This window comes from Pelmatolapia mariae, linkage group LG16_19 (genome assembly GCF_036321145.2).
Source record: "Pelmatolapia mariae isolate MD_Pm_ZW linkage group LG16_19, Pm_UMD_F_2, whole genome shotgun sequence".
Classification (NCBI taxonomy): domain Eukaryota; kingdom Metazoa; phylum Chordata; class Actinopteri; order Cichliformes; family Cichlidae; genus Pelmatolapia; species Pelmatolapia mariae.
In genome coordinates, this window is record NC_086241.1 from 37,623,759 (window position 1) to 37,651,566 (window position 27,808).

Genomic DNA, 27,808 nt, shown 5'->3' on the forward strand with positions numbered 1-27,808 from the left:
GTTCGGATAGACACTCACCATCATTTCCACCACATACATGCGTACATGTATCCATTTGCTCGTCTCTGTTTCTGTGACACAGGGTTTGTCCTCCAGCACGACACCTGCAGACACAGTGGCCACTCAGTAACATGTAGTAGAGTCACTGGCTGTGATAAGCAGTGTAAGCCAGCAGGAAAGGCTGCAGCAGCACAGCACTCGTTCTCTCTCCACCTCCCACTCTGTCTCTGGATTCATCTCATCTCCCTTCCTTGAGAAACAGAAGCAGGTGTCGATACGAAGCAGGGAAACAGAAAGGAAATGATGTAATGCCTGCTGCGGGTCTCGGGGGAAGTGATATCATTGTGCTGGATCAGCAGGCGGCCCCCCCCCGCTCGTCCTCTGCTTCCTCTGCCTCCCACCATTCTTCTTCCTGTGTGATATGAGCTAAACCTTCGCTGTGCAGAAATTACACTCTCGAAACTTTCAGACTGTATTTACGTGAAATCTGCTGATGTAATCTGCTGTTGCCTTTTGTACGTTGCTAAGAGAAGCAAACAATGTGTGTTATATTATTAGTGACCTTTTTACAAAGCACAGGAAGTGCAGGATGGCCTTTTTGGTCTTTCAGGGTAATTTCCTCCATCCTGTTTGAGCTGGTGATGATGTAACAAAGTTAAAGATGGCTGAATGAGGTGAATAAATTTGTCAAGTGTAACATCGGTGACAGAACGTCCCCCTGATGGCCTCTCCTGCTGAAACTGAAATAAAAAAGTAATTTCATTGTTTAAAAAAATCCTACATATTAGTCATTTGGTTTAACCTACAAATACACCCTGATCAAACCTGCTCACACCCCCAGCTATTTTTATTGTTTCTAACATTTTTAACTCAGTTTGTATTTATTCAGGTCAGAGTCTGGTTGAGATGGGAGACCTGTCCAAGAGGCGAGCAGAAGTTACACTGAAAGCAGGAACCTGGGGTGCCACTGGTGTAGAGGTGAACGTATTCGCTTGGCAAGGCTAAGGTTGCTTGTTCGATTGCAGCTGGAGACACATGTGTGTCCGAATTCAGGGGAAGGATGCTCATAAGGACACTACCTACATAGGTAGTGTCCTTATGAGCACTACCTACATAGGTAGTGTCCTTAGACGGACGGGTAGTCAGGAAGTGAGCGGCTGTGGACAGCCCCCTTTTTTTCTCCATAGAAACTTTATTGAGTATCCAACATAACCAAGAGCACCTGGCTGCAGCCACTGGGGAGCACCATATTGCGACCGCCACAGTAACCGGAAACACGTAACTTCAGTTAAATCGACTTTGACAGCAAAAACTAAATTGCGTTTTTGTTACTGTTGATGCTGCTGAGAAATAAACATGGTTCTAAGTGTTTTTAACACTCTGGGTTTGTTAAATAAAATCACCTCTTCCGCTTGTTCATGGCCAAAAGTGTCCATGTGTTATGTTTTTGTTTCTTTGCTACTTTTCTGCATAAAGGTTTTTACATAAATATAAAATAGTCATTACTTCTTACATTCTTAATCCTTCAAGCACCTTTTTCTGGTTCAATGCACTTGTTTGAAGACAACCTCAAAACTCACCATTTCATATATCAGCAGTGCTACTGGAAATTATTGTACAGTGGTCCCTCGCTATAACGCGGTTCACCTTTCGCGGACTCGCTGTTTCGCTTTTTTTTTTTTTTTTTTTTTTTTTTTTTTTTTTACAGCACATTGTGTTGTGCGTTCTGATTGCTGTGGACCATTGTCAATCCATCTAGTGCCGTGTCTCCTGTACAGCAGCAGTCCCCAACACCCGGGCCGGTCCGTGAGTCGATTGGTACCGGGCCACGAGAGTTGAGACTCCGGTGTGAAATGTATGGTTTTCAGGGTTTTTATCGTTAACTCTGTTTCCCTGGGTCTTTCCCTAGTTGTAGTTGTGTCTTATTTTGAAAGAAATATTTACGTGTTACCATAGCGACCAGAGAGCATTAAGCGGCAGAGAGGAGGATGTTACTGTCAATTTGGCACATTTTCAGGAGGACGCTGCTAATAAAGTTACACAATTACACAGTACATTCATGTTTATTAATATATTTACAAAATACCACAGTTTTTGTCTTGGTCGGATCATTTTATGTGGCTGTATTTATCCGCCACACCTTAAAGGCCGCTCCGTGTCTGACATAAACCGGTCTGTGGCGCAAAAAAAGGGACCGCTGCTGTACAGCATGAAGGTTAATAGGACCGCACTCATATGAATATGATGTGTACATTGATTTATTCTTGTACCTCCACGCCGTAGCGGCCCAATTCTTCACCCTAGTGAAGAGGTGATCGTTTTCTCCTCGTTTTAATAAATTAAGCCGTTTGGTCTTTGTTCCCCACAACATATCACCAATTCGAAAAAATCTAAATTAGCTGTATGTAAGCGGCAATACATGAAAAACCGCGGGACAAGCTGGTTTACGGTTATTTAAATAAAAGAAACATGTCTATGTAGATGCCCAAAGCTTAACAACACGACCGCTATAACAATTTAACTTTTGTACAACCAGATTTTCATATACTTACATTTGAGAGTGTTTTCCTCTCCCACTTCAACAACCATCGTTATCAGAAACAAATCTCCTGTATGACCCGCAATGAATCCTGGGATATAGTAGGACACGAAGGATACACTGGACCCATCCTTCAAATTCGGGGAAATGAAGGACGAATTTGTCGGCCGCATTTGAAGGAGTCGACGAATTGGGACTGCCTTCGTCGCCTGGCTGTGACGTAATCGGCCTTCAAATGCGGCCTCCGGAGGATGCAGCCGACGTTTTGGGACACAGCTACTGAGTACTCTTTGAATTCGGACAGCCTTCGTCGCGTCGCTGTGACGTCATTGCATCCAAATATGGCATTGAAGCATCCTTCCTCTGAATTGGGACACAGCCATTGATTCCCTTATGGGGTTGTGTCAGAAACCAAGCATGCCGAGCTGTGGCGACCCCTTGGCCTCATCCAGATAGCAGCTGGCGTCATCTGCATAGCAACGAAAACGTCTTATCTAATAATGTTAGCTGGATCGATGGAAAAACACCGTCTGTGTCTGTGGGTGGACGTGGCCATCAACAATATCCCCCACACCAGCAGCATGGACAGGATGAATCCATGCTGATCCTACTGGACAAATGTCACGGCAGAAATTCAGACCCATCACACCAGCAAACATTTTCAAACTTCTGTTGTCCAGTTTTGGTGAGTCTGTGAATTTTTAGCTATTTTGGTTGACAAGAGTGTGGTCTCGACGTGCTGCGCATTCAGAGATGCTCTTCTTCATACTTTGGTCATAGTGAGTGTTAAAGTTACTTCCTTTTAGCTCAGAGCTATCTACCAATTCTCCTCTGCCCTGTGGTGCTAATGAGGGACCTGCCGTTCACTGTAAACCCCACAGGTGCTTGAGTGGGGAAATCTCAGACCATCTGACACCAACAACGATGCCTGAGCTGCTGCCATGTTCGTTGATTAGATATTTGTTTACATGTTGTCATGGTAGAGTTTTAAAATGACCTAAACTCCGAGCTGTGAGGGTGTTTTTGAAAGGAGAACGAGGCTGATCATCATTCATGTCGCCTCACCGGGCTGCTCGAGTGTTGTGAACTAATGACTCTGTGTGTGCTTCCTGTGCTGCAGAGCTGCAGACGATTCTGGCACCTAGTCACCATCACAACGATGCACATAGAACCAAAGTAAACAGAAAGCATCCTTCCCCACACTCTGGGGTGAAAGAGTGTGGGAATCACAGGAAGCCTGGCTCGCGTCAGTCTGACTCACAGCTGTGCCCGATGCCTCGGTATTTAACGTTCACTGTAGTAAATGATGCTAATGACACCTGTTTGTTTGCATGCTGTTGGTTACAGACAGCATGTTATTAATACATGAAGAGCTCAGTATGTAGTAAGTATAGAAGCTTTACCAGGTTGTGTAATATTAACTGTAAACTGTGGTTCCCGTGGTGATCCCTACTGACGACCACTTAAACACACACTTGTCATTATACTTGTTTTTGCTGTCTAATTTAGAATTTTGGAGACATTTGTAATGATTGTTTCCTTCGGCTCTTGGATCAGTTCAGTAACCTCACAGCTGAAACATGGCTGATTTCCATGTTAGACAAACTGGGAGACTCCCAGTATACACGTCTGTCATATGAAGGCAGCATTGTGGGAGAGCCTCACTACAGAATCAGTGTTAGACTTGGCAGCATTCAGGCCTCTGTTTGACACACACACACACACACACACACACACACACACACACACACACACACAGTGTGGGCTAATTACGCTCCCTGGTGTTTGGGTCATTTTCCACATCGAGTTCAGTGTGAAACACTTTACAGTGTAAAATCATTCACACTGATTTTCATCGTCAGCACGATCCGCTTTGGCAAAAATGTTAGAGGCAAAGTTAAGAGAGTAAGTAAGGAAGAGACATCCCGCAAAACATGACTCAAACAAATCTGCTCAAAGATCCTGGATTTAAATCTGAGGTGGAATTCCACGATAGCAGAGACGGAAGCATCACCTCTGTTTAAATCAGCTTTGACTCTAGATTTTAGTAATACAGTTTGTATTTGTCCATGATCAAACCCATCAGACTGGAAGCTCTTGTATAGGGTGAACTATTTAAGCTACCCTAGCCCAGGGGCTCTCAAACTGTTAGGGGCCAGGGACCCCTTACTGGGGATAAAGACTTTCCCAGGACCCCCGCCCCGCTGATAAAACTCTTCAATCGTCGTTCTGATAGAAGCTAAACTCGAGGTAACTGTTTCTAATTTTAGCTGGTTTGGTTTTGGCATTGCTTGATTAAAATATTTGTCCATTAGCTCAACCCTGGATGATGCACAATCTATGACTCGCGGACCGCTGGAGGTCCGGGGACCGCAGATTCAGATGTGCATCTTCTCTTGACCGGCCCAGCCCTGACTGAAATATCTCATTGAAAAAGTAAACGGTGCTTGTAAGTGTGGTAATTAGACAGCGCTGTGCGTTTGAAGCTGTTGAGGGAGCCTTTTAGTGTGAGTGCACCATCAACGAGCACCACAGAGAAACGAGTCCCACCCGGATTTACTCACCGCTGCTTTTCTCTGGACCTGATTTATAGCTTCGCTTCACAAAAACCCAACAAACCCAACAAGCAGGCCTAAAAATACCGTCCTTTCTGTGTGTGTGTGTGTGTGTGTGTGTGTGTGTGTGTGTGTGTGTGTGTGTGTGTGTGTGTTTGATGTCCTGATATAGAGCCGTGGGAACGAGCCACATTGAATGCACTTGAGCTGGAGGGGTCTGTAAAGGCTTTTCTCTTGTTGCTCTGTTATGGCAGCAGACCAGTTGTTGCGCTGCCACAGTTGGAACTGGCCAGTACAGATGCAGCATTTTGCTCAAGGGCACTAAGACAGCAGATGTTGGTGAAGTCATGAAGGACTGGAACCTTTTTCCCCTCTGTCTCTTGATTTCATTTCTTTTTCTCCTTGTATCACTTTCAGTTTCCTCTCCACGGATTTTGTCTTTTGTCATTTCCCAGTTTACTCACCTCCTCTTCACTCATTTCCTTGTCTCCTTCCTCCTTGCCTCATTTCCGCTTATCTCTTCTCACTTTGTGTCGTTCTCCACTTGTAAATGGCCTGCATTTGTATAGCGCTTTACTTAGTCCCTAAGGACCCCAAAGCGCTTCACACTACATTCAGTCATTCACCCATTCACACACACATTCACACACTGGTGATGGCAAGCTACATTGTAGCCACAGCTGCCCTGGGGCGCACTGACAGAGGCGAGGCTGCCGGACACTGGCGCCACCGGGCCCTCTGACCACCACCAGTAGGCAAACATGGGGTTAGTATCTTGCCCAAGGATATTTGGCATGCAACCTGGAGCAGCCTGGGATCGAACCACCAACCTTCTGGTTAGTGGCTGACCTGCTCTGCCACCTGAGGGAGAGGTTTAGGCCCCCTCCCGTCTGTAATGATTTGTAGTGTTTGCCAGCTGGTTACAGGGAGCGTTGTTGGAGTTTGCTGGAAACAAGATAAAAGCTCTCGGAGGTCGTCGTCCTGTCTGTGCTCATGTCACAGCATCTTTCGTCTAAATGTCCAAAAAATAAAAAATGTCAGTTTTATTGCGGCCAAAGACGTGCAGTAGAATTCAGCGCTGAACGCAAACCCAACATGGCTGACCTCAGCTCGCTAATATGCTGAATGATCTGATGCAGCTTTTTGTTTTCTGTCTTCATGAAGACACTTTGTTGGACTGCGTTGTGCTGAGAGCCAGAAAGTTGATACAGACTAGTGGACTCTAGCTAGCGTTAGCTTTGAAATAGCAACTCTCCGTGAGTACAATTATAATACGAACGGGCACAGTTCCTCCCGAGCCCGTTAGAGACAACCCAGGGTGAGCAGCGTTCTCAGCACCAGTGTGCTTAGACACCTGCCTACATGCTGAGCTGTGCATGCATCATGCAACAGCGCAACGTAGCGACGTCCTGCACATGTGAGGGCGCTGTCGTCTCTACAGGATATCGAGAAACACTGTCTCACTCCCTCTGAGTAAACTGTAACAGACAAGTGGGAGAGGATGGGGGAGCGAGGGAGGAGGGGGACAATAAACGAGGGAGGGAAATGAAGAAGGGGGGTAGGAAGAATGAAGGAAGGGAGGATGATTGCATGGTTTCATTGTGACACACAGGAGGAGTGTGGCTACAGCAGCAGAGTAATTACTGTTTACTTTGGACACACACACACACACACACACACACACTGCCAAATTACAGCCCATCACAATGAGTTGCTGTCTCAGCTGTTTGACACAGAGCTGTTTTTAAGACTCCACCTGAAGGTGCATTTGACAGCATGCTGATGCAGGAGGGTGGAGAGTGTGCAGCTGAGCTGGACGGTAACATCATGCTCTCTCATCTGTTTACATGTAGCCATGCTGTGCAGTCATACCTCCTTCATGATGTGATGACAGATATTTTAAAAAAGTAAAGGGACCAGCTGTTTGCTGTTTTAAATCAGTCCCAGTCTCCTACTGTACTGGTGCACAGCAGGACACTGGTGATGTGTTTTGATTTTGGTGATTTTAAAGCCAGATTTTCTGATGTCACTGTGAATCTGCTGACTCACTGGCTAACAACTGGTCAGAAGCAAGAACCGAAGCAACGATGACTAAAATGTACAAAATGAACTGAAAACGAGTGAGCGAGATAAACCCAGGCTACGCCTGCAAGCCCCTCTGAGACCCTACGGCCTTACCTGACATCCACCTCATGCGAACCACACGTCAAGTGTTTCCATCACAGTTCAGACTGAATTAATCTGTGAGAGAATAATGATCAGTGCCTCAGGATAAAGAGTCATAGGATCAAGCATGAGAAATGTCAGCACATTTCTGGAGTGAGAAACTTGAGGAACAAATATGTTTGCCACCGAAATACTCAAGGGGAAAAATATCAGCTTTTTATTTGTTTCTATCAGCCGACACAGGAAAAGAGCCACAGAGTAATGAAGACAGCATGAGCAGGAATGGCAACGACGCCGTTGACCTGTGTGGGTGACACAGATTCAGGCCTGTTTTCACACGAACCCTCTGGTGACCATTTCTTTATTATTATTTTTATTCATATATGTATTTATTCAGTGGTTTCCTTTTGCTTTTTACAAACGGTACTGCCAGAACGAGCCATAGTGGGCGTCCAGTAGCCTGACACAGCTCCTCAGCCTGCTGCTCCTGATTTGAAGCTAAGCTAACAGTTCATCCAGCAGGAACCTGCTCGTGTCCGCTGATCCCAGGATGAATTTGGAGACTCTGGGGAGAGAGGCAGATACACATGGTGGTCAAATAAGTGCTTTGCACATTAGGGCTGCAACTGTTCTCTACAAGCATTGTGAACATGAAGCACGGTGACAGTCTGCCTGTTATCTTTGTAACTAATATTCTAATTAGTGTGAATCCAACCTGCTGCTGGAACTGGGACGTGGATCCACTGCCCTGATGCCATCAGACAAAGGTTAACTCCCTGCACCTGCTACACTTTGGCTTGGCTGAGCTGCTGTTTTTATCAGATTTGCACATTTCATGTGTAGCAGACTGTTTCTGCCCTTAGCAACCTGGTCACCATATCTTCAGTTTTTGAGTGTCAGAGAAAAATAATTGTCTTGCTTCCAAAGTAATATCACATTTAAGACTTTTGATATTGATCCCAGGCTTATTTTTAGACGAATGAACTCTTTGTGCAGAAATACCTGATGATTCATCCTTAAAACTATCCTGACAGTTTCAATGTACGGCAACAGCGTTGTGTGACAGTGTGGTCTTATGTCTTCTTCCTTCATTTAAAATATGTGGTGCAGTGAGCAAATGTCAGAGCATCAGATAAGCTGAAAGCTGAGTCAGACCTGAGAATTTTCCTCTTTGTAAATTGGACCGTGTCAAACCTTTGGCTGCATGGAAACAGCAGACTGTTGTAGAAGAGTGCAGCTGTGAGAGCTTTCACAGCGCTCCTCTGGTGGTCCCTCAGCAGTCCCCAACCCCCCCCCCCCCCCCACACACACACACACACACTTGTCTAAATGACAGACCTTGCTAACCACAGGGATCTAATTGTAGCAGCGCTCCTCATATCCGTGTGTGTGTGTGTGTGTGTTGGTTGGCTATATATCTCCATAAAGGGGGCAGAGCGGTGACGAGTAAGCAGCGCTCCAGGAATAGCATACTGTGCCCTGGGCAACACTGTGGGGTTGTCTGGGTGGAGAGCTGGAGGAGCCAGGGCGAGGTGACAGAGTGGAGGAGGAGCTGCTTATATGAGGCCTACAATACTGTCACTGTAAAGTACAACTCGATAAGCTGTATGTGCAGCTTCACTTGATAAATCCACATTTTTATCAGAAATAATCTTTACCAAAAGACAGTTTTTTCATATGTACTGGAAAAGGAAAGAATAGTGTGTAATATCAACTATGATCATTTGCTTTCATTTACCTTCAGTGTGATGTTAGAAACAGCAAACAGAGTCAAGATCACTACAGTCAAAATAAGACTATCTTCCTTCGCATTGATATTCAATTTACAACAGTCGTCTCAAGGCGCTTTATGTTTGCTTGTATTGATCTTTTCTGTGGCCTTCTGCCCTGCTGTGGCTGGTCTTAGAAGTGTAATGTAGGGAGAGAGTGACTCCTGCATGCATACATAGAAAGCCAGAGGTGGGGAGAACAGCTGCACAGCAGTTAGGGTGGCAGCGGGTTGCAAAGCAGCCTGTAGATGTAGTTTGAAGTTTATCTTGCTGAAATATTCATGAGCTTCCCTGCATAAAATGTTGTCTGAGCATGTGTAGCTCTAAAATCTACTGATGGCGCCTTTGCAGATGCACCAGCTGCCAACTCCATAGGCACTGATGCACCCCCGTACCATCAGACCTGAGGCTGATGACAATCCCGACGGTCCCGCTCCTCTTTAGTCCGGAGGACACGGCATTCTTTTCTGAAAAGAATTTTACATTTTGATTTGTCTGACCTCAGAACAGTTTTCTGCTTTTCTTTGGTCCACCTTAAACAAGCATTGGCCCTGATAAAAGGATTTCTGGATCAGGTTCTTCTTTGTATGACAGACATTTGACCTGCACGATGACCTGTGTTCACAGATGTCTGGAGGTCTGAGCCCATCCAATGAGTCTATGATTGAATCATGTTTTTAATGCAGTGCTGCCAGAAGGACCAAAGATCATCGACATCCAATATGGAGTTTAGGCCTCGTCTCTTCCACACAAAGATTCTTTTCAGACTCGCCACACTGAGTATATTATGTAGTCGATGAAACCCAGTCGTGCTGCTGACCTGTGACCAGTTACAATTACATACAACATGTTTCTCCAGCTGATTTTAGCACCACTTACTTTTCCGTCATTATGCTTCATTCCAAACTTTTTTTGAGCTGACTTCAAAATCAGTTAATATTTTCAATGAAATAATAAAACATGTCAGTTTAAACATTTCCTTTGTTGTTTTATGAAATAAATATGGGTTTTTGAGAGCTGCAAATCATTTCTTTCTATGTTTCTTTTCATTTTACACAACTTTCCAGTTTTTCCTGAATTGGGTTGATATCACATTATGTAGCCAGACAGTCTTTGACATTAGCGTGTCTACCATGAGATGCATTGCTAGGTTAGTTGTTTTCATTGTCTGAGGGTTTTCCCATATTCTATATATGCTGTGTTAATATGGGTGTCATGAGTGTCAGTGTTTCTAATATTGTTACTGTGTTTTTATGCTAGCTATCTTCTGACTATGGCTTAGCTTCTGACATAAATATGATACTTGTGTAACTCTGGCGAATAAAAGTATATTTGAAATTATTTCTCAAAATACTCTTCAAAGTTAAGCGATTCATTCAGCTAAACTGTGTTGTCAGCAGTATTTTTATTTACTGAAGAAATGAGCTTGTAGTTGGAATTAGCCTGTTGACTAAATCCATGTTTGGTTGCAGTTCATGGTTTTACGTTGATAAACCGTTTGAGCATCGGTTTTATTACAATAAAATTCTTTTGCTGCTGGTTGTCAGCACACCAAAGTATAACAGCTGCTGCGTGTCTGTGTCTCTGATCTGTTTCTCAGTATATTTAAATAACTCTGAGACGTTAATCAAAGCAACGCTCCCTCCAGAAGTGTGTTGACTCGCTCTCTGTCTGGGTACACCGACAGTTAATCTCTCTTAACCTTTCCCCTGGATTTTCATTTCTGGCTTCTCGGACTCTTTTGTTAGAAATCCTGCTTACGATGACTATTTTAGGGCTGTGGAAACAAACCGCTCCAACTCTTCCTGTGAATCAGACTCAAAGGGCTCGAGAAATTAAATAGTTCTCTTTATGTAATTTATAGAAAATGTTGTTTTTGACCGCAATGTCAAAAATATCAAGATGGGCACAGTGGAGACTGAAGGTCAAAGGACCAAACAGTGTAACAGCTGATTGCAGTGCTTACTGGCTCACACTCATTGTGATGACTTGTCTTATAGCCTTATCATTTAAACTGTAGTCTATTTACTGGTTATCTGTAAGAGGGTCACTAACCACAATAATTTAGGGCCATCATTTGGGCTTATTAAAGGTGTGCTGGGGCAGGGACTATTTTCTCAGTCATCTTAATAATTCAAATCTGAGAGATTATCAGACTACAAATATCTTCTGAGCAGCTTCTAATGTGCATTTGAATTGTTGGAAAATCCCAAAGGAAACGCTGAACGTCTCCATCCTGTCTGCTTTACTGAGCTGGACTCTCTTTGGAGCCAGATCCCTGCTGCCCGTCTATTTATTATACGTTAACCACTTGCACTGAATTTGCAGCTTTCACACAACAAGCTTTAGACGGGGTTTAAGAAGGGTGTAGTACACACTATTGACCACCAGATGGAGCACAGAGATCACGGGTTTTCCTGAAGCTGCAGCATTAGTGAGCGTGACTCTTCTTATCCTCAGATGGATCAGCTGTCAGATGAGGAGGTGGAGGTCAGAGAGGAGGAGGAGGAGGAAGAGGAGGACAGTGACAAGGAGGACCAGGACCTGGATAAGATGTTTGGTGCCTGGCTGGGAGAGCTGGACAAACTGACACAGGTACACAGAGCATGGATAGTCCATGCTTATCTGTGTTAGAAATGCAGGTGCATGTAAACACTCTCCTTTCTGCTTCGCCTGCCAATCCAGAGCCTGGATGACGGTCGCTCGGAACGGCCACCTCAGGAGAAGCCTCCGCTCAGACAGGAGACCAACATAGCCAACTTCTCCTACAGATTCTCCATGTATAACATCAACGGTCAGACATTTGATATTTCTTCTTCTTTTTCTTCTCAGTTGTAGTCTTCCTGTTTTCCTCTCGGATTTCCTTTTTTCCCCACAGGACGATGCAGCCCACACTTACTGTTTCCTTAGGAATTAAATGACAACCAAGTCCTGCTAATCAGACGTACACACGTTATCAGCAAGTGTGCGTACGTCTGTAAAAAGTTTCAGCAGCTTGCTCATCTGGATTTTAAAAGCGTAATAAAAAAGTGCTTTTCTCTGTCGTATTTCTTTGCCCTGATGTTTGGTTAAAGATGTACTCTGTCAGTACATTTTCAGTTACCATAAAGCGTTTTGCCATTCTAATCCATAATGAACGACCTTCTCCGTACAGATCGCTGACGTTTCCACTGTTCTTATTCAGCCATGCCTGCTTCCTCCTCTTTGTTCCTGCCTCACATCCTTCTGTTTCTGCAGAGGCCTTGAATCAGAGGGAGAATGTGGATCTTGATGCTCTCATGGCCGACCTCTGCTCCATCGAACAGGAACTCAGCACCGTCAACGCCAAACCAAACAGCTCTGGTAGCATGGCCCGTCTGGGCATAACCGATACCAAGGTACGCACAATCATCCCTCTTGTCGCTGGCTGTACGTTTACCGACTGTGCCTCTTATGCTAACGCTTTCTTTTTTCTCGTCTCTCCAGGTTCGCCAGAAGCCCCCAGCTGGGCGCAGCAGCAGGCAGCAGCCAGCAGGGGGCAGCAGCAGTGCTGCCGGCAGTGGTAGTAACAGCGTTAGCGGTGGGGGTGGCGGCAGCGGGGCGAGCAGTAGCAGCAGCAGCACCAGGGCATCACCAGCTGGCACCATCAGAGCTCCCGCTGGGCAGCACGGGAGACCAGCCCTGGCTTCTAACTTCAGTCTGGATGACATCACAGCCCAGCTGGAGAAGGTGTGAAAACAGTAAAAAGTACACATTTAATTTTATTAGAAAGAAATGTTGGGACTCGAAAAATCAAACTTGATGCAGAAAGAGTAAGGGCAGGACAGCTGAGCCCTGTTTCTCTGAGCTGTGGTCTGTTTCTTCTGTTTGTTCCTGTCATAGTCGTCAGATATGAGTATCACACTTGTTCCAGACATCACAGTATAACAGTCTAACACATTAATACAACGTCTGGGTTAAAGGAAGATTCAAAGTCAAGTAGACACATGTTTTATGTTTTGTTTTATAGTATGACCTTATCATTTATCCTCTGGAAGCTCCACGTATGACTCTGGACTCACTCGAGCCTGGCCCCAGGTCCAGGTCTCCAACTTCACAGCACAGATAAGACGTAGCACACCCTGCGACAGACGTAGTGCTGGTCTCTGTGGACTGTTTCAGCTTCCTAACAACTATAAACTTTGTTTTACTTCGCCCATTTGGATGCTCTTCGAAGTGCCGTGGCTGATTTGATTGACAGCTGTAGCTGCAGGCTGATGCAGCTTGCTACCAGAGCTTGCCAGCATTCTCCATTATCACCTCGAGCTCCAAAAAAATAACATGGCTGTGGACATGTTGATGCTTCAGAACCCACAGGTGGCGTCGCAGTGACCACATCCATCTTTCATGTACATTTATGTTCGCTGTGCTGCCATTAATGTCATCTTTGCCACTCCCTTCATTCCGGTGGCCTTTAACACAGCTCAGCTCAGGGGTTCAGGTTGCAACCAGCACTTGGACCAGTTAAGGATGTTAGCGTTGTTACTCCTCTTTAGCGTGATAAGCCAGACGTGTGACTGACCAGCAAATAAAGGCCTTTCCTGCTTTTCTGTATCTAAGCATCGGCGAGGGGGGAGGGGGTCGGTCTCCAAATGCTTCCTAGTTAGTTTTTTGCACGGACGTATGCAGATGTTAGGCCTGAACATAAGACAGTCCTGGATACACACCTGGATACCCTGAGGTAAGATCTGAATATTTCTCTAGTTTTCTAACAATAAGATGTGACACAGCCCTAATATTAGTGGGTAAAACTTTAAGGGCTGATTCATCAAGCACCACCTGCATCATCTGTCAGTGATGACACATCCACAGCACCACCAAAGCGCTCCCTTCCTGCTGTTAAGGCAGACGTACTCGGTGCGTCCTTTATCTCATTGCTTCTGTTTGTGTCTCCTTCAGGCTTCGCTCAGTATGGACGAAGCTGCTCGTCAGACCTCCTCCCACTCTCTTAGCTCAGCCTCCTCCTACGCATCATCGGCCACGATGCGAAGGCCCGGATCCTCTCAGAGGCAGCATCGACGCACAGGATCGGTCGGCACGGTCAGCGAACATGAGGTAAGAGCAGAGCTTGTGCTTTTGATTGCACTCTGGCTTCATCACAACATCAGCGTTACAAAGGCAACAAAAGAAAAGAGAAAGAAAGAGCGGGAAAGAAGTAAAACGGCAGCAGGAGGATAGAGTCAGCTCAGTAAACTGGTTATGGGTCTCTTCAGATGTGAGAGCGATGGCTCTACACTGTTCTGCAGTCTTTATAGAAGGAACTCGAATCCCGTCTACTCAGTTTCTGTGTCCTGGCTGTGATTACGTGGAGCCATGTCATATAAGATAAAAGATATTTGTATGTTTAATAAAAGCAAAGCTGAGTACGGTGTTGAGTACAATTACACAGCAGTGCTGGTTACAGCGCCTGTTATCAAGACTTCTGCTACACAGAGACTGTAGTTTGAAAGCATTTAATAAACGGACGTTTCATGGGTACCTAAACTTTACCAAATGTGAACCTTTTTATACCAGACACATTCCCAGGACTGCCTTCGTTCTTCTTTTCAATATTTAGAATTAGAGGGAAAACACTGTGACTTTCAATATTTAAATAGCATACATTTACTTGTAGACTGATCTTTAGAGAAGTTGATTAGTTCGCAGTGACCACAGTCTGTGTTTGAAATGCTCGCTGTGGTTACTTCCAGGCTGGACTGTTGTGTTTCACTGTTTTAGGGTCTACCTTATACTGCAAAGCATAAGTGCTGATTAGGGCTGCCACGATTAGTCGACTATCAAAATCGTCGACGACTAATTTAATAGTCGACACGTCGTTTGAAGCTTTGTAAGATCCTGAAAGACGCAGGAATAAGTAGCAGGATTTAAGAGTGTAATAACGGACTGAAACAGAAGATGGCAGCACTGCATGTACCAGGATGCCAGCTGCCATTAAACCCCGAAGAAGAAGAAGCAGTCTCCATTATCGTAGCTGTGTCCAAATTCAGGAACTGCATCCTCCTGTGGCCACATTTGTAGGCCAAATACGTTACAGCGACACGACGAAGACTGTCCACATTCAGAGACTCCGACAAATGCGGCCGACAAATGCGTCCTTCATTTCCCCAGATTTGAATGATGGGTCGGGTGTGTACTTTGTGGCCCAACCTATCCCAGAATTCATAGCGCAGCCCAGCTTAGTTTCCAACAATGGCGGCAGCTAGTTAGTTTTAATATTACTCTCATTATTCTTTCTGGGTCACAAAATAAACATTTAACATATTTGCAGGCGAGAATGTAGCTGTGCAAACTTCAAATATCTGCTCAGTTTATCAAGACACCACATATTTTCAAAAGCGCTCCGACGTTTTCGGAGACGTCTGTTACCCACTAGCTCGATAGCTAGCCGGCGTTCAAGGCTGACTAGAGCCGCTGAGAACACCGGACTCCCGGCAAATCGTTTTCAAACCCACCGCCGTCTTTGGCTACTCAGGTTAAACATGATATATAAGTCACTTAGATAACTTAAAAATGTTATTGTTTGGCTTTTTTCAGTATTTTATTTGTTCCTGAGTAAATCGGTTTGGCTGAGATTAAAGTTATAGTTTTTACACAGCTGAATAAACGTCAAGCAGACAACTGATTATCAGAAGTGTGAGATGCTCAAGAGTTTACTCCTGTGTCCTGTTATGTTTTAGATAGCAAGGAGCAGACGGCTCAGTTTATTAAACTCCACTGAAACAATCTGCAAATGTCATTAAAATTTAATAAACTATCATCTTGTCTTTAGTTTTAGTTAGCACATACCTGAAACACTTAAAGCTGTAAGCTAATGATAGTTATATAAGAGCAGATGCTGCTGGTGCAATAAGCTGTACGTTGTACGTCCAATGGATGCATGATCTGATTAGTCGACTAATCGCAAAAATAATTGGTGACTAGTCGACAATCAAAATAATCGTTTGTGGCAGCCCTAGTGCTGATGATTGTGCTCAGGGTTAGTATTTAAAGACAGGAAGACTCACCGACACCGTCAGAGACAGACACTGACAGCAGCTAGCAGCTTGTTAGTAGTTAAACAGCAAACTGCTGTCTCTTAGCACATCATCTCAGCATTTTAAGCTCATTAGCCTATTATCTCTCTACTGGCTTGTCCAGCGTTTGTGTCCAGCTGGTCTGAAGATGACAGAGCCTCTCCTCCTTCTTATTTCTTCTGGTTTGCCACTTTAGGCACGTTCGATTGTCCACTCGTCACGCTCCTCCGTCACCTCAGCATCCGGAGTTTCCGTTAACTCGGCTTCTTCCATGGACTCGCTGGACAGCGTTCTGTGCGCTGACTCAGACGGCCAGCAAGTGGCGCCCCCAGTAGAAGGAGCCAGTCGAGGTCATCCCAACACGGAGGTACACGGCTCTCTGTTTGTACTGTCCTGTGCTGCTTTAGCTGAACATAAGATACCTTACTGTAGATAATGTGATGACGAGTAAACTCACTCACAAACAAGTAGGTCATGTGGTTGATTAGAGGTTAAAAGTACAGATATTGACTGACTGGCATTACAGCTGAGTCCGCCTTTGTTACAATGAGCCGATTAAGCACATCACACAGTAACTGCATTTACACAACACACACACAATTATAGAACATGTGTTGAGCGCTCAGCAAGTCCAAACATTTCATCAGAAATGCACACAGGTAAGTTTTGTTCATGTAGTTTACTCCTGCAGTTTTAGTGGCTTGAGGGTGAAAATACACTCATAAAGAATCATATGCATGATATTATTAATGGATGCATACATCATTCTAGTGTTGCAGCTGGAGATGAGTGTAAAAAGTATACACTGCTGGGCAGGTTTGTTTTGTTGGTTTGCCTTCTACAGGGACAGTGTTCGCAGTTTCAGAAGACTTTCCAACAACATGAATTTCCAAAAAGACGTTTTTTTCTTTATGTAAAGCAATTTGTTTCCATAGACTGTATGTAAAAGATGGACATTATGACAATAACACCAATAGCCTTAAACATGGATTCTTGGAGTCCAGCAGGAGGCAGCATAAATACAGTTGTCCTTACTTCATGTGTGACTTGGGTAAACAGTTCCAGGTGAGGTTCCAGTTTAAGGCTTCCTTATTATTACTGCAGCCTCGTGTCTGTTCAGTAAACTCTGGTCTCATTGAAGTCAAACTGACGATAAATGAATCAGTGACTGTTGTGTAGCTATCAGTCTGATTCATCCCTCACTTCATGGTCAAAACGCATCAGTGTTTCACACATGTTCTCCTTAAAGACAAAGAAAGCTGAAGCCCTGAGAGCCACACAGTGTGGAAGTGTACACCATACGGCAGTGTAGGTGAGCACTGGGTGAACAACCGGCCCAAACCCAACATACACATATACAAGTGAATAATCCATTTCAAGTTCAAAATTATCATTGGCAGCTGCGTGCTGAATGGTTCAGATAGGACAGGAGGCTGTGGTTCATGCTGCCTGCCAAAGTTTGATCCTTTAACCCACTTCTTTCAGTTTTAGCAACGACAGAGATCGTGCTCTCAGCCTGTAACCAGAAACCCCCAACGACCAACTTTAGCCGTCTTTTTTCCATGAGACTCAAAGTGTTTGGGACCAGCACCAACGATGCAACGTCACACTGTTTCCTCTCCAACAACACAACCTTGTCGGCTGTTTGTTACTAGTGTGTGTTGGGTTATGCAGCAGCGGTGCTTCGTGCTGCTTCAGGCTCTGTCCTCGCCTCTTTTATAATCCACACTGCTCCAACAGAAAACCTTCAGTGACGCGCACATACCACCACAAATAAGAGCTTCTCTCTTCTTCCTTGCTGAGGAAGTTGAACCTCAAACCTTGTTAGTGTTATCACCTTGTTTAACAAAAACCAATCAGCTCCACTGCAAACACAAACCCTGTTACTGTGAGGAAACGGGGTTACTGCTCCAGTTTGTCTGAGAGAGCAGAGAAGAAACAGGGAATGAATGAAGAATGAATAATATTAGAATAATAGGAAGAAGCAAGAGTGAGTCAGCATGTGAGAGTAAGACATGTTAGCAACACAAAACATCCAAATACTGAGAGGGCTGAGGAAGAAAGACACACAGAGGAGGAAGAGGAGAAATGCTGTACTGTGTTTGCCAAGAGCATTTCTCCCACCAGCTCATTAGAAAGTGTGGACTGGTGCAGTCTGAATCACTGAGGCTCTCACTCCGACCGTGTATTAAGGGCAGTAAAAATAACCCCATATCTGGACTCAGTAAATTGAACTTTCTAGTTATGGTTGCTCTCCCGTGGACGCACAAAGGTTTTATATGAGCTCTGAGTTAGTGCTGTCAGCTAGCAGCATGGCTGGGAGCCTGATTGTTGTTCAGTTTAGGACACGCCGGCCTCTTTTCTCTTTCACCACACAGCAGAAATATACTGATGGGTATTGTTGAATGTTTGAAAGGGGGTCCGATCGTAGAAACCACAGTGAAGTCAGTATTTGGGCAGTGACACATCATCTATAGAAAACAGTGACCCTGTGATTGAAGCACAGGAGCTGCAGGAATCGGTCATTAACTTAACTATGAATATAAGGAATGTTTTAATACTTGGATGAAATCCTTCAGTCATTGCCTGGAACTCATGAAAACTGTCACATGTTGTGTTTCATCATGCTAACAGCAGCAGCTTCTGAGGCAGTGATGCAGCTTTAAATGTTAACGTGGAGCTTTCAGTACAGAAGATTTATATGTGGTCAAATTAAAAACATCATGACGTCATGTTAGATAAAAAAATAAACTGTCAGCATATATAAGTATATAGTGTAACGCATGGAGTTGTACTAAGAAATTTCTCAGTTACAAAGTTGTAACTGGTGTGTATGACCAGACAGTCAGACACCTTTGGGTTCACTGCGTACTCTGGTTAGATGAAGCTGAGTTAGCAGAAATGATTATTATTATTAGAAAATCGAGTCTATTATTGTCTCGTAAATACATCGAGTTGCTCTAAAGGGCACCAACAGTGCAGGTCAGCTCTGTCATCATTCCAGAGAGCTGTCCATTCAGAATATTTAATACTTCAGTCAGATTTCCAGTTTCCAGCCTCACCTTTCTACATGTGACAGGACACGCGTGATCTGGTTGTTTCTTGGTAGCAGCTCTTTTCATAGAGAGAATCACACACACTGTGGACGGGTCAGATCAGTTATGTGTGTCTGACCTAAATATTATTTTTTAATCTGCGGCTATCACGACAGACCTAATGCTTTCTATAAAATAGTTTCTAGAGATTGAAGCGAATGTGCACTCTGATCAGATTATTAAAGATGAGAAGAGAGAGGATGGGTTAGGCGTCAGATTTTAACATTACCCCCTAAATAGTAGATCAGATGAAAGAACCTGTGTCATTGTTTAAAGTGCCTCATGGTTTGTCTTTGGTCAGAGAGTTCAGTGTAGTGCTGCACTCAGTCTGGGTGAAGTGGCTCTGATTATGTACAGGAAGTCTCACCGTGCCACAGACTTGTCTGCAGGTTCTTTCTTAGCTTTGCCTTTAAATTCGAGTAATACTGTAGTAAACTTAGTGAATCAGTAGTAAACACTGTGTGTTTTACTGCACAGCCCTGAAGCGTAGAGCTGCTGTGACTCACTGTACTCGTTTCTGTTTAGATGATTTAACCTTGATGTAATGTTTCCCACATTATTACCCAAACTGCAAACTAAACACTACAGTTTGTCATTCCTTGAATCCATCAGCATGTTTGGCACCATTTTCCTCTCCTTTATGGAAAACTGCAACCAAAGGAACAGTCTCATTGTGCTATATCCTGTATTTATTGTGGTTTTTAGAGAATATGTGCTGACATTTGCAGAGACATATAAAACCTGAATGTCTCCACTGTGACACCGATTGCCAGTGTAAAGCCTCACACTCAGTGCTCTTTGCCATCACCATCGTGGTCCTGTGAAACCACAGCGTCTCCATGCAGCCCCTGAGAATACCCTGCTACATGCTCCATATTCATTCTGAGACCGTTTACAAAATAAGAGTTGCATTGGTTTGTATTAGCTAGTGTTGGAGCCCATTAGTGGGCTTCTGTGCGACTTCTGCTTGTGTTGCCTCCTGCTGACTATTTGAGAGAATGCAGGTTTAATCTCATGCTTTCAAATCCAGAAACGACGACACAAATCTTTTAGAAAGTGCCACAAAAATCAGCCCAAAGTCCTAAATTAACTGGTATCTTTGCACTTCTAGTTTCCCTATCCTGAGCTTTGTGGTCATGTGACTGTGTTGTAGTTTATTTTAAAAACCTTCAAACTTCACCCAGGGTCCGTCCAACATGATGAAATGATTTTGTTCGTGTCTGACAGAGTCGGCTCAGTCTGGTCTCTGCAGACGACTTTCACGTTTTTACCTACTGCTGTTGAGCTGTATAAGTAAACTGAACTGAACTGAAGTTGTGAGTACAGGTACCGTCGGCAGTGTGGGTTATTTTTATGAAAACAAGTTTTTGCATATGACTGTCAAATGATATGTGTCTTAATCTCTTGACATCAGCGTGTATTTGTGCTACATGCCACAAAAACACTTTAAGATGAAGAAATTTAAAGGCGTAACCTTTGAAGTCAACTGCTTTTTGAACTTTGGGTGTAGGCGAATAGGGGAAAACTCCATATAAACAGGTTGTGGTCAGGGTTAACATAACCCCAACCTCACATGGGTCACTGGGATGTAATATCCTTCCCATTAAGAGCTGATCAGTGCTTTAATGTGTTTGCTGTGTGTGCAGTTCTCCTTCACAGGTTTCTGTCTCTGATCTCTGCCTGACCATACAGCTTTCTGCTAAACTACCACGTTCAACCAATCAACACCAGATCGATTCACCGGCACTCTCTCTTTCTTTTTCAAGCACTCGTATTTGGACAGGGAAACCTCGCTGATTTTGAGAAACATAGCGGGAAAACCTTCTCACCTACTGACCAAGGTGACACCCCACATACTTCTGCACACTGCCCCTCTGCCCTCATACGTCAGCATCCAACCTCTCCTCCACCTTCTTCTACATAAGTCAAATAAACATGCATGTGCACGATAAAACAAGTTTTGGCAATGTGCATGTTAACTCTGTTCACCTCGCTCTTTGCCTTCCTTTTCTAACTCTGTGTTTGAACCTTGTATTGCACAGCTTTGTGCTCGTTCTGATGTTGCTGTGTGTGCTGTGAGCACCTGCTCGGTTTGTGTTTGTTACAGTGATGCAAAAGCTGGTTTGCCTTCAGTCATACCTGCAGCCAAGTGCAGAGACAGTTTTGAATTAAGGTTTGTTTCATGTAAGAGTGAAGACAAATGCCGCTTCACTGGACGTGTACTATGTGTGACATATGTACGTTTTACTGCTGTACCAAGTCTTTGAAGGTTAAGACCACACAGGAAAAAGTTGGAATAAACTCAGTATGTACCTGCTAATATGTCAGTACATTTATTCTGTGTGCATGTTGAATTATGAAACCTCGCCTGATGCGAAACATCAGCTAAAAACCAGTGAGGCGTGTCAGTGTGTCGCTGGAGCACACCCCACCTGTGTGATTTTCTTTTTGCCCCGTTCGCCTGTAAATGTAAAATCTTGGGGATTATGAGGATGTAGGATTACTTATGATAATGAGACCAAGCACAGGTGAGCAGGTGTGACAGCCAACTCTTCTGTGTCTGCTTTTACAAGCTCAAACCAGCTGAGCCGGTGTTGGACGCTGCATTCCAGTAAAAAAGACGTCGTGTGTAATAATATTTCAATATTTCATATTGTGACATAACTCGGGCTGAGTGTGAGCGCTCTTCTGGACAGTTTATATTAGCTGCTTTGTTAGCAGAAACCACGGTCCACAGGCTGTCAGTAGGGTTGGTGTTATTAACACCAAAGGCCAGGCTGTGTTCTCTGTGCTAACGAGCGTTTGGAGCCAGAAGCAGTAACAGAGACTGGTGCTGGTATTGATACTGGGACTAGCTCTAATAGTTACTGGGATCAGCATCCCGGCTGCTGGTGGAGATCAGGCGTTCCCAGTTTATTTTCAATATTTTTTTATTCTTTTTTTAAACTCGTTTTTCTTCTTATGTTATTTTTTCCAACATTTTCATGTCTTTTGTGTTTTACTGTTTATTTTGGAACTTTGTTATTTTTATTTAGCCGCTTTATAATTTCACTAACTGCAGTGGAAGTTGTAGTAACACTGAACGTGGACGTCTGTGGACGGAAGCGTGGCAATCGTAACTGTCGGAAAATCTGTGGTTCTTAAGCTGCAGGTTTTATTTGTGTGTATTAGGAAGGCCAGCTTAAATAGCAAGCAAGTAAGAAGGCTTTATCCTGATTGGATCGGCAATGACATGATTTCATTGGAAGAAAAAGCAACTGTGGCACTTTGATTGGATGTTACAAGAATGTGCCAAATTTGCAGGAGTAATCTCCTTTGGAGGACAGAGGGGGTGATTCACTTCCTAGGAGCATCAAACATAGACACGTGCACACAAAGTGGCCAGCTGCCCGTGGGCTCTCTTGTTGGGAGATCTTGGCATTAGCCGTCTTTGTAATAGCAGCTCAAAAACTGATGTGAGGAAAAAGGAATATCATCCTAGTCCACGAAATTAACTGCATCAAGCAGCTTTTAAAGCAGCATTTCATTGCAGAGTATTTGTACTGTTCCTGACTCTTGTGTCTAAGAATTCAGTGAATATACTCGAACGAATGTTTTACCAGTTTTCTCACACCGCTGTGGGTCAGACCCGTCTCGCTGCTGCCTCCCTGCACTACTTCTGACTCTGATTCACACAACATGCTCGAGCTGTCTCTGGGAAAATGGAAACAGTCCGTGTTTTCTTTTCATTTGTGGTCCCAGATTAGAGGACGCATAACGGCCCCGACCATCCAGGCAGATTATGAGCTTCTGGGCCAGTCTAATTCCTGCAGCAGTGATTACACTGCGGGCGTAATTATCTGCAGTCATTAGACTGTGTGTGTGTGTGTGTGTGTGTGTGTGTGTGTGTGTGTGTGTGTGTGTGTGTGTGTGTGTGTTTGGATGCAGCAGGTCTGCATACTGTTTTTGTGTCAGTGTTACACTGCCTCAGCAATAAGTCCACCCACACTCTTGTTCACACACTGCTGGCCCAGTTGTGCATTTCATCTCTGCGCTGTGTTTTGAGCATGCTGCAGCTCAGAGGGGATTCATCCTAGAAAACTTCAAAGGCAGAAGATCTCTCCCTGAGCACAAGCTCATTTTAGTTGCTTCATAATGTAGGCCAGCTGAATATCTGTGAGACGGAGAGACGATGATTATGCTGCAAGATGGAAAACACAGTGATGTCAGAGGTCGGGCGTGTTCAGTACAAATGAACAAGTATTCAAAAATGAAGCTTTTTCAATAACACTGAAACATATTTTACTAACAGTCTACTGGCACTTTAAGCTAACCATAGCCATCTTCTGGGAAACGTCATCATTCATCACGATTTATTACCATTTATTAAATGTCAGCCTCAGTACAGTACTGTGCCTGAGCAACCCCTTACATCTTTAATACGTGGTGTTGGGCAGCAGCTCTCTGGGCTACTTTGGGCATTAGCTGTTGTTTGTCTGACTTTCAGTCAAGCCATCAGACCGTTAGAGCCACTTGACCCTCTCTGAGTTAATCAAGCATCAAAACGGCCCCGACTGAAAGGATGAAGCAGCAAAGAACCAGTTTTAAATGATGTCCAGAGACACTTTGTTACTAACAGCCCATCACAAAAACCCACCATTTGTTTCACTGGCTTTAGTCAAGTCCTGCCAACGGTTTGACAGGAGCCCTAAAACTGATCCACTAGCAGTGAAGACGTGGTCTCAGTGGAACGGTGACTGTCAGGCCGGATTAGTTCCATCTGTGCACATTTGGTTTCATCGCACTTTTTTCTAGGCAAAATATAAAGAAATGAGGGGTGGCTCAAAACTTTTGCACAGTACTGTACCTCTGAATGATTGTCTGCTTCCATATATGTTTTTTCATGACAGTTAACTGTGGCCCAAGTAGAATAATTAAGGTCAGTCAAATATGGGCACTGGATTATGAAGCTATTTATGAGCTTAGGCTGTTCGCTTCAGTGCTGCTTGGAGAATTTGGTGTGCGTGTGTTTGTTTGTGTGTGTGTGTGTGTGTGTGTGTGTGTGTGTGTGTGTGTGTGTCCATCCTTCGGTGTGTTTTAGGGGGTGGGGGAAGGGGTTTGAGGGAAAGTGGCTGCTAATCTCCTCCTCCTCACTCACCACATGGCTCCTGTTTTCATGTAACCTGACTGACAGCAGAGCGCCTCCATACTCGGGGCTTCGTGTCAGAGCCCTTAAAACTGGATCCAACTCAAAGAGAGTTTGAGATGTAGAGTGGTCGTGAGGACAACAGCAGGAGAAAAGTGAAAGGAGATGACTGTGTTGGGCAGAGCACAGCAGGAGTGTGGAGAGTCAGTGAGGAGGGGGCATGAGAGCCTGAGATAAAGAGATCAGTGCTGTTCCATGTAAGCTGGCACAGCAACAATGCCCCTCCCCCAGCCGGGTGCATCTCTCCCTCCGTCTCCTCCTCTCATTGACTCAGTCTCAATCGGCCAGGGAGGCTGTGACAGGACAGGGTAGCATCTTTCACTCTGGGATCGACTCAGTAAGTCTGATAGCTCGTTGATACACGAGTCTGTTAGTATGCAGATCAGCGGATGGTTGCATTAGTCAGCCTGAGCGTAAACGGTCAGTCTGTTTGATTCTAGGTCTTGTGCCTGAAGCTGCTCCGATCCACTGTCTTCCTCCTCCACTCCTTCCTCTTCTTGTTTTGACGTGATACAGCGGCGTCTGTCCAGGCTGAAGTAGCTGCGTGCGCTCAGTTTGGATAATCCAACAGCCGTGCATTAATCCAGTCTCATTTTCCCGTGCTGTCCAATAACGCGCTGATGACGATGATTAAAATGAAGAGACGCAGGAGGACAGGCACGCTTGCCAGCCAAACTCTTCCCGTGGTTCCTCGTAGTTTGGGCTCCCTGGACAGTGGCTGTCTGCGGTGGCACTAACCTCTTTGGCTCTTTCTACATCAGCGTATCCAAAGCCTGGTGAGACGGGAAGCTGGCACACAGCCAGCTGGGAATGCATCGATCCTACCCAAACATTAAACGCCGGCATTTTCTGGAGTTGGACTTTTCTTTAATTAAACCTCGCAAATATTATTTGACATTAAGCAGACACAGAAGTGTTGGCTGTTTGAGGGAATTAAACGATGAACTCATGTTGGAGGAATCAGGTAGGTGACGGGGCTTGATGCTGAGTGACTGCTGGCAGTTTGCACTGACTGACCGTTGTGTGTGTGTCTGTAGGAGGAGCAGGCTGCCAAACTGAAGGCAGAGAACATCCGAGTGGCCCTCGAGAAGATCAAGGAGGCCCAGGTGAAGAAGGTGAGCCATGCATGTTGTTGTCTGGTAGCTGCGTCTGTGGCACGTGTTTGCTGCACTTTATTTTCTGGGTCAAGTCAGTTTTACTCCACACTGAAAGCTCTGGTCAGTAACAGCTGGGGTCGACACACATGCACATAAAACACACACGCAGACACACACTGAGCAAACTCTACATAATGACCGCTGCAAGTTAAGTTCCAATCCCAGAGAGAGAGAGAGAGAGGAGGGATTACCAACCTAGATTTACCACACACACACACACACACACACACACACACACACACACACACACAGGTAGCTGGGGTGTGTGTGTCTTATGAATCATCTGTATGTTGATCCTGCACAAAGCTCCAGAAAAGTGATCTTTCAGCACCATGTCTGCAAAAGCGCCCATTAGAGAAAGAGGCAGATGTATGAACAGCTGTGTGCACAAAGCCCATAAAATCACACACAAACCATTTTAATAAAATCGCTCACGTTTTTTAATAATACAAGAATTAACACTTACTGGCTGCATAGAACTGGCTCTATAGGAAAGTGTAATATAAGGTGACTTTTGAGATGAGGTTGTTAAAAATGTAATCATGTATGTGGCAGCGCTGACCCACCAAAGAGACCAGCTCACGTTTCTGGATGCTTTGGAAACTCAGAATTACAGTGAAATCTTTGCTTTGACTCAAACGCACTGCTATCGCTGGTGATTGGTCGTGATTAACACAAAGGACTGACAAAGAGAACCAATCACAACAGGCCATAATTCCACCTGACAGCAGCCTGTCTGAACTTTACCACAGCCTGCAGGAGCTGTGCTCACCCAAGCTTCTGCGAGTATGAGTGTCAGATTCTACGTGCAAGCTTTCTTACTGAAAACAGTGTATTCAGATGTTTTTCCTAACGTTTGAATTCAGTTCATGGTGCACTGATTTCAGTTCCCTGACATCACTGCGTAGATGATGGTAAACCTGAAGTGTCTACAAAGTTTGCACTGTTTCGCAGCATACGGAATGACATACACCGTACTAGGAGATGGGACAAATATTCAGATAGCAACATATTTTATCATTTTCAAAAAAATGAACAAGTCTATATTATGCTAACCAATAAATGAACGAGTACTGTAAATATAAAGTAATCAGTCACGTTTGTAACTTTCTGGAGTTATTTCAAGAAAAGCTTTAATAAAATGAGTGTAGCTTAGCGTTGGTTTCAGTGTCGGAGATTTAATTAAAAAAACAATAAATTGCAAAATGAAAACAAGAAGCTGAAAACAATGATGCTATTAGCTTATATAAAACATTGTGTTAGCCATTCCTCAACCCATAAAAAGCTAACATTAGCCAGTGCGCTAGCCTAGAAGGAAAACGTTAGTTGCTTGCAACATTAGCCTGACTAAGGTTAGCCTACGAGATGTTAGCAGCTCACATTTAGCCGTGTTACGTACTCTGCTCTCTCCTCCTGGTCCTGCTCACAGCTGGTGATTCGTGTTCATCTGTCAGACGAGAGCTCAAAGACCATGATGGTGGACGAACGGCAAACAGTCAGACAGGTACGGCTCCTGCTGCTTGTAGCCGTGCAGTTAGTTTAAAAAGCAGTAGAGTATGAGCACAGCGCTAATCTCACAGTGTGTACCTGTCTTTAGGTTCTGGACAGTTTGCTGGAGAAATCTCACTGTGGCTACAGTGCGGACTGGTCACTGGTGGAAACCATCAGCGAGTTGCAGATGGGTGAGTGCACGTGCACACAGAGGCTCTTCTGTCTGCTCATGATGTCATGTGTCAAATACTCCTGTTTCCTGAAAGCAAACACAGGGAGAGAAGTTACTAAAAAATGTTATAATATGTTGGGTTTTTTAATGTGCAGCACTGCTAAAAGTTCGTGTTGAGGGTCCCTGATATGTACAGACTAATGCGAACGTCTCCATCTATGTGGAGCTCCTTCACACAGCACGCAGAGAGGTTTCCACCACAAACATGTTCCAGTTCAGTCCTCGAAAATCCCAAATACACGTCCGTCTGACAAGTGGGTCAGAAATGGGAAGGGAGCAAAAGAGGAGCATAAAAATAAACATATATATATATCACAGATGGAAAATGCAGTATGAAAGTACAGCTAGTGGCTGCAGTGGACGCTTAGATGACCTCATCCCTAAACACCAGCTGATCCACACTCAGCCTGAGTCATGCTTTTCTAAACTGTTCCCATATTTACACATGGACACTACGTGACGTGCCTTCTTTTTGACGTCCCACGCTGCTGCACACGTACTTCCAGTCATACAGTCTTTGGGAAAACTGACTTTAGCCTTGATCCCAGTAAACATCTTCCAGGTGAAATTCTAGGCTCAGTCACTTAT

General features: G+C 44.4%; 1 protein-coding gene across 4 annotated transcripts in view; it reads left to right on the plus strand.

Moving 5' to 3' along the window:
• Window positions 1-27,808, plus strand: part of raph1a (Ras association (RalGDS/AF-6) and pleckstrin homology domains 1a) — a 122,753-nt gene that overhangs the window by 82,729 nt on the left and 12,216 nt on the right. For 3 of the 4 annotated variants that reach the window (XM_063499656.1, XM_063499655.1, XM_063499657.1), the window contains 10 exons: window positions 11,490-11,624; window positions 11,715-11,823; window positions 12,267-12,406; window positions 12,495-12,737; window positions 13,947-14,102; window positions 16,257-16,427; window positions 20,922-20,996; window positions 25,378-25,455; window positions 26,927-27,001; window positions 27,095-27,179. In XM_063499656.1, coding sequence (XP_063355726.1) covers window positions 11,490-11,624; window positions 11,715-11,823; window positions 12,267-12,406; window positions 12,495-12,737; window positions 13,947-14,102; window positions 16,257-16,427; window positions 20,922-20,996; window positions 25,378-25,455; window positions 26,927-27,001; window positions 27,095-27,179 — 1,267 coding nt within the window. The remainder of the gene's footprint in view (window positions 1-11,489; window positions 11,625-11,714; window positions 11,824-12,266; window positions 12,407-12,494; window positions 12,738-13,946; window positions 14,103-16,256; window positions 16,428-20,921; window positions 20,997-25,377; window positions 25,456-26,926; window positions 27,002-27,094; window positions 27,180-27,808) is intronic. The other variant, XM_063499658.1, reaches the window with a different exon arrangement.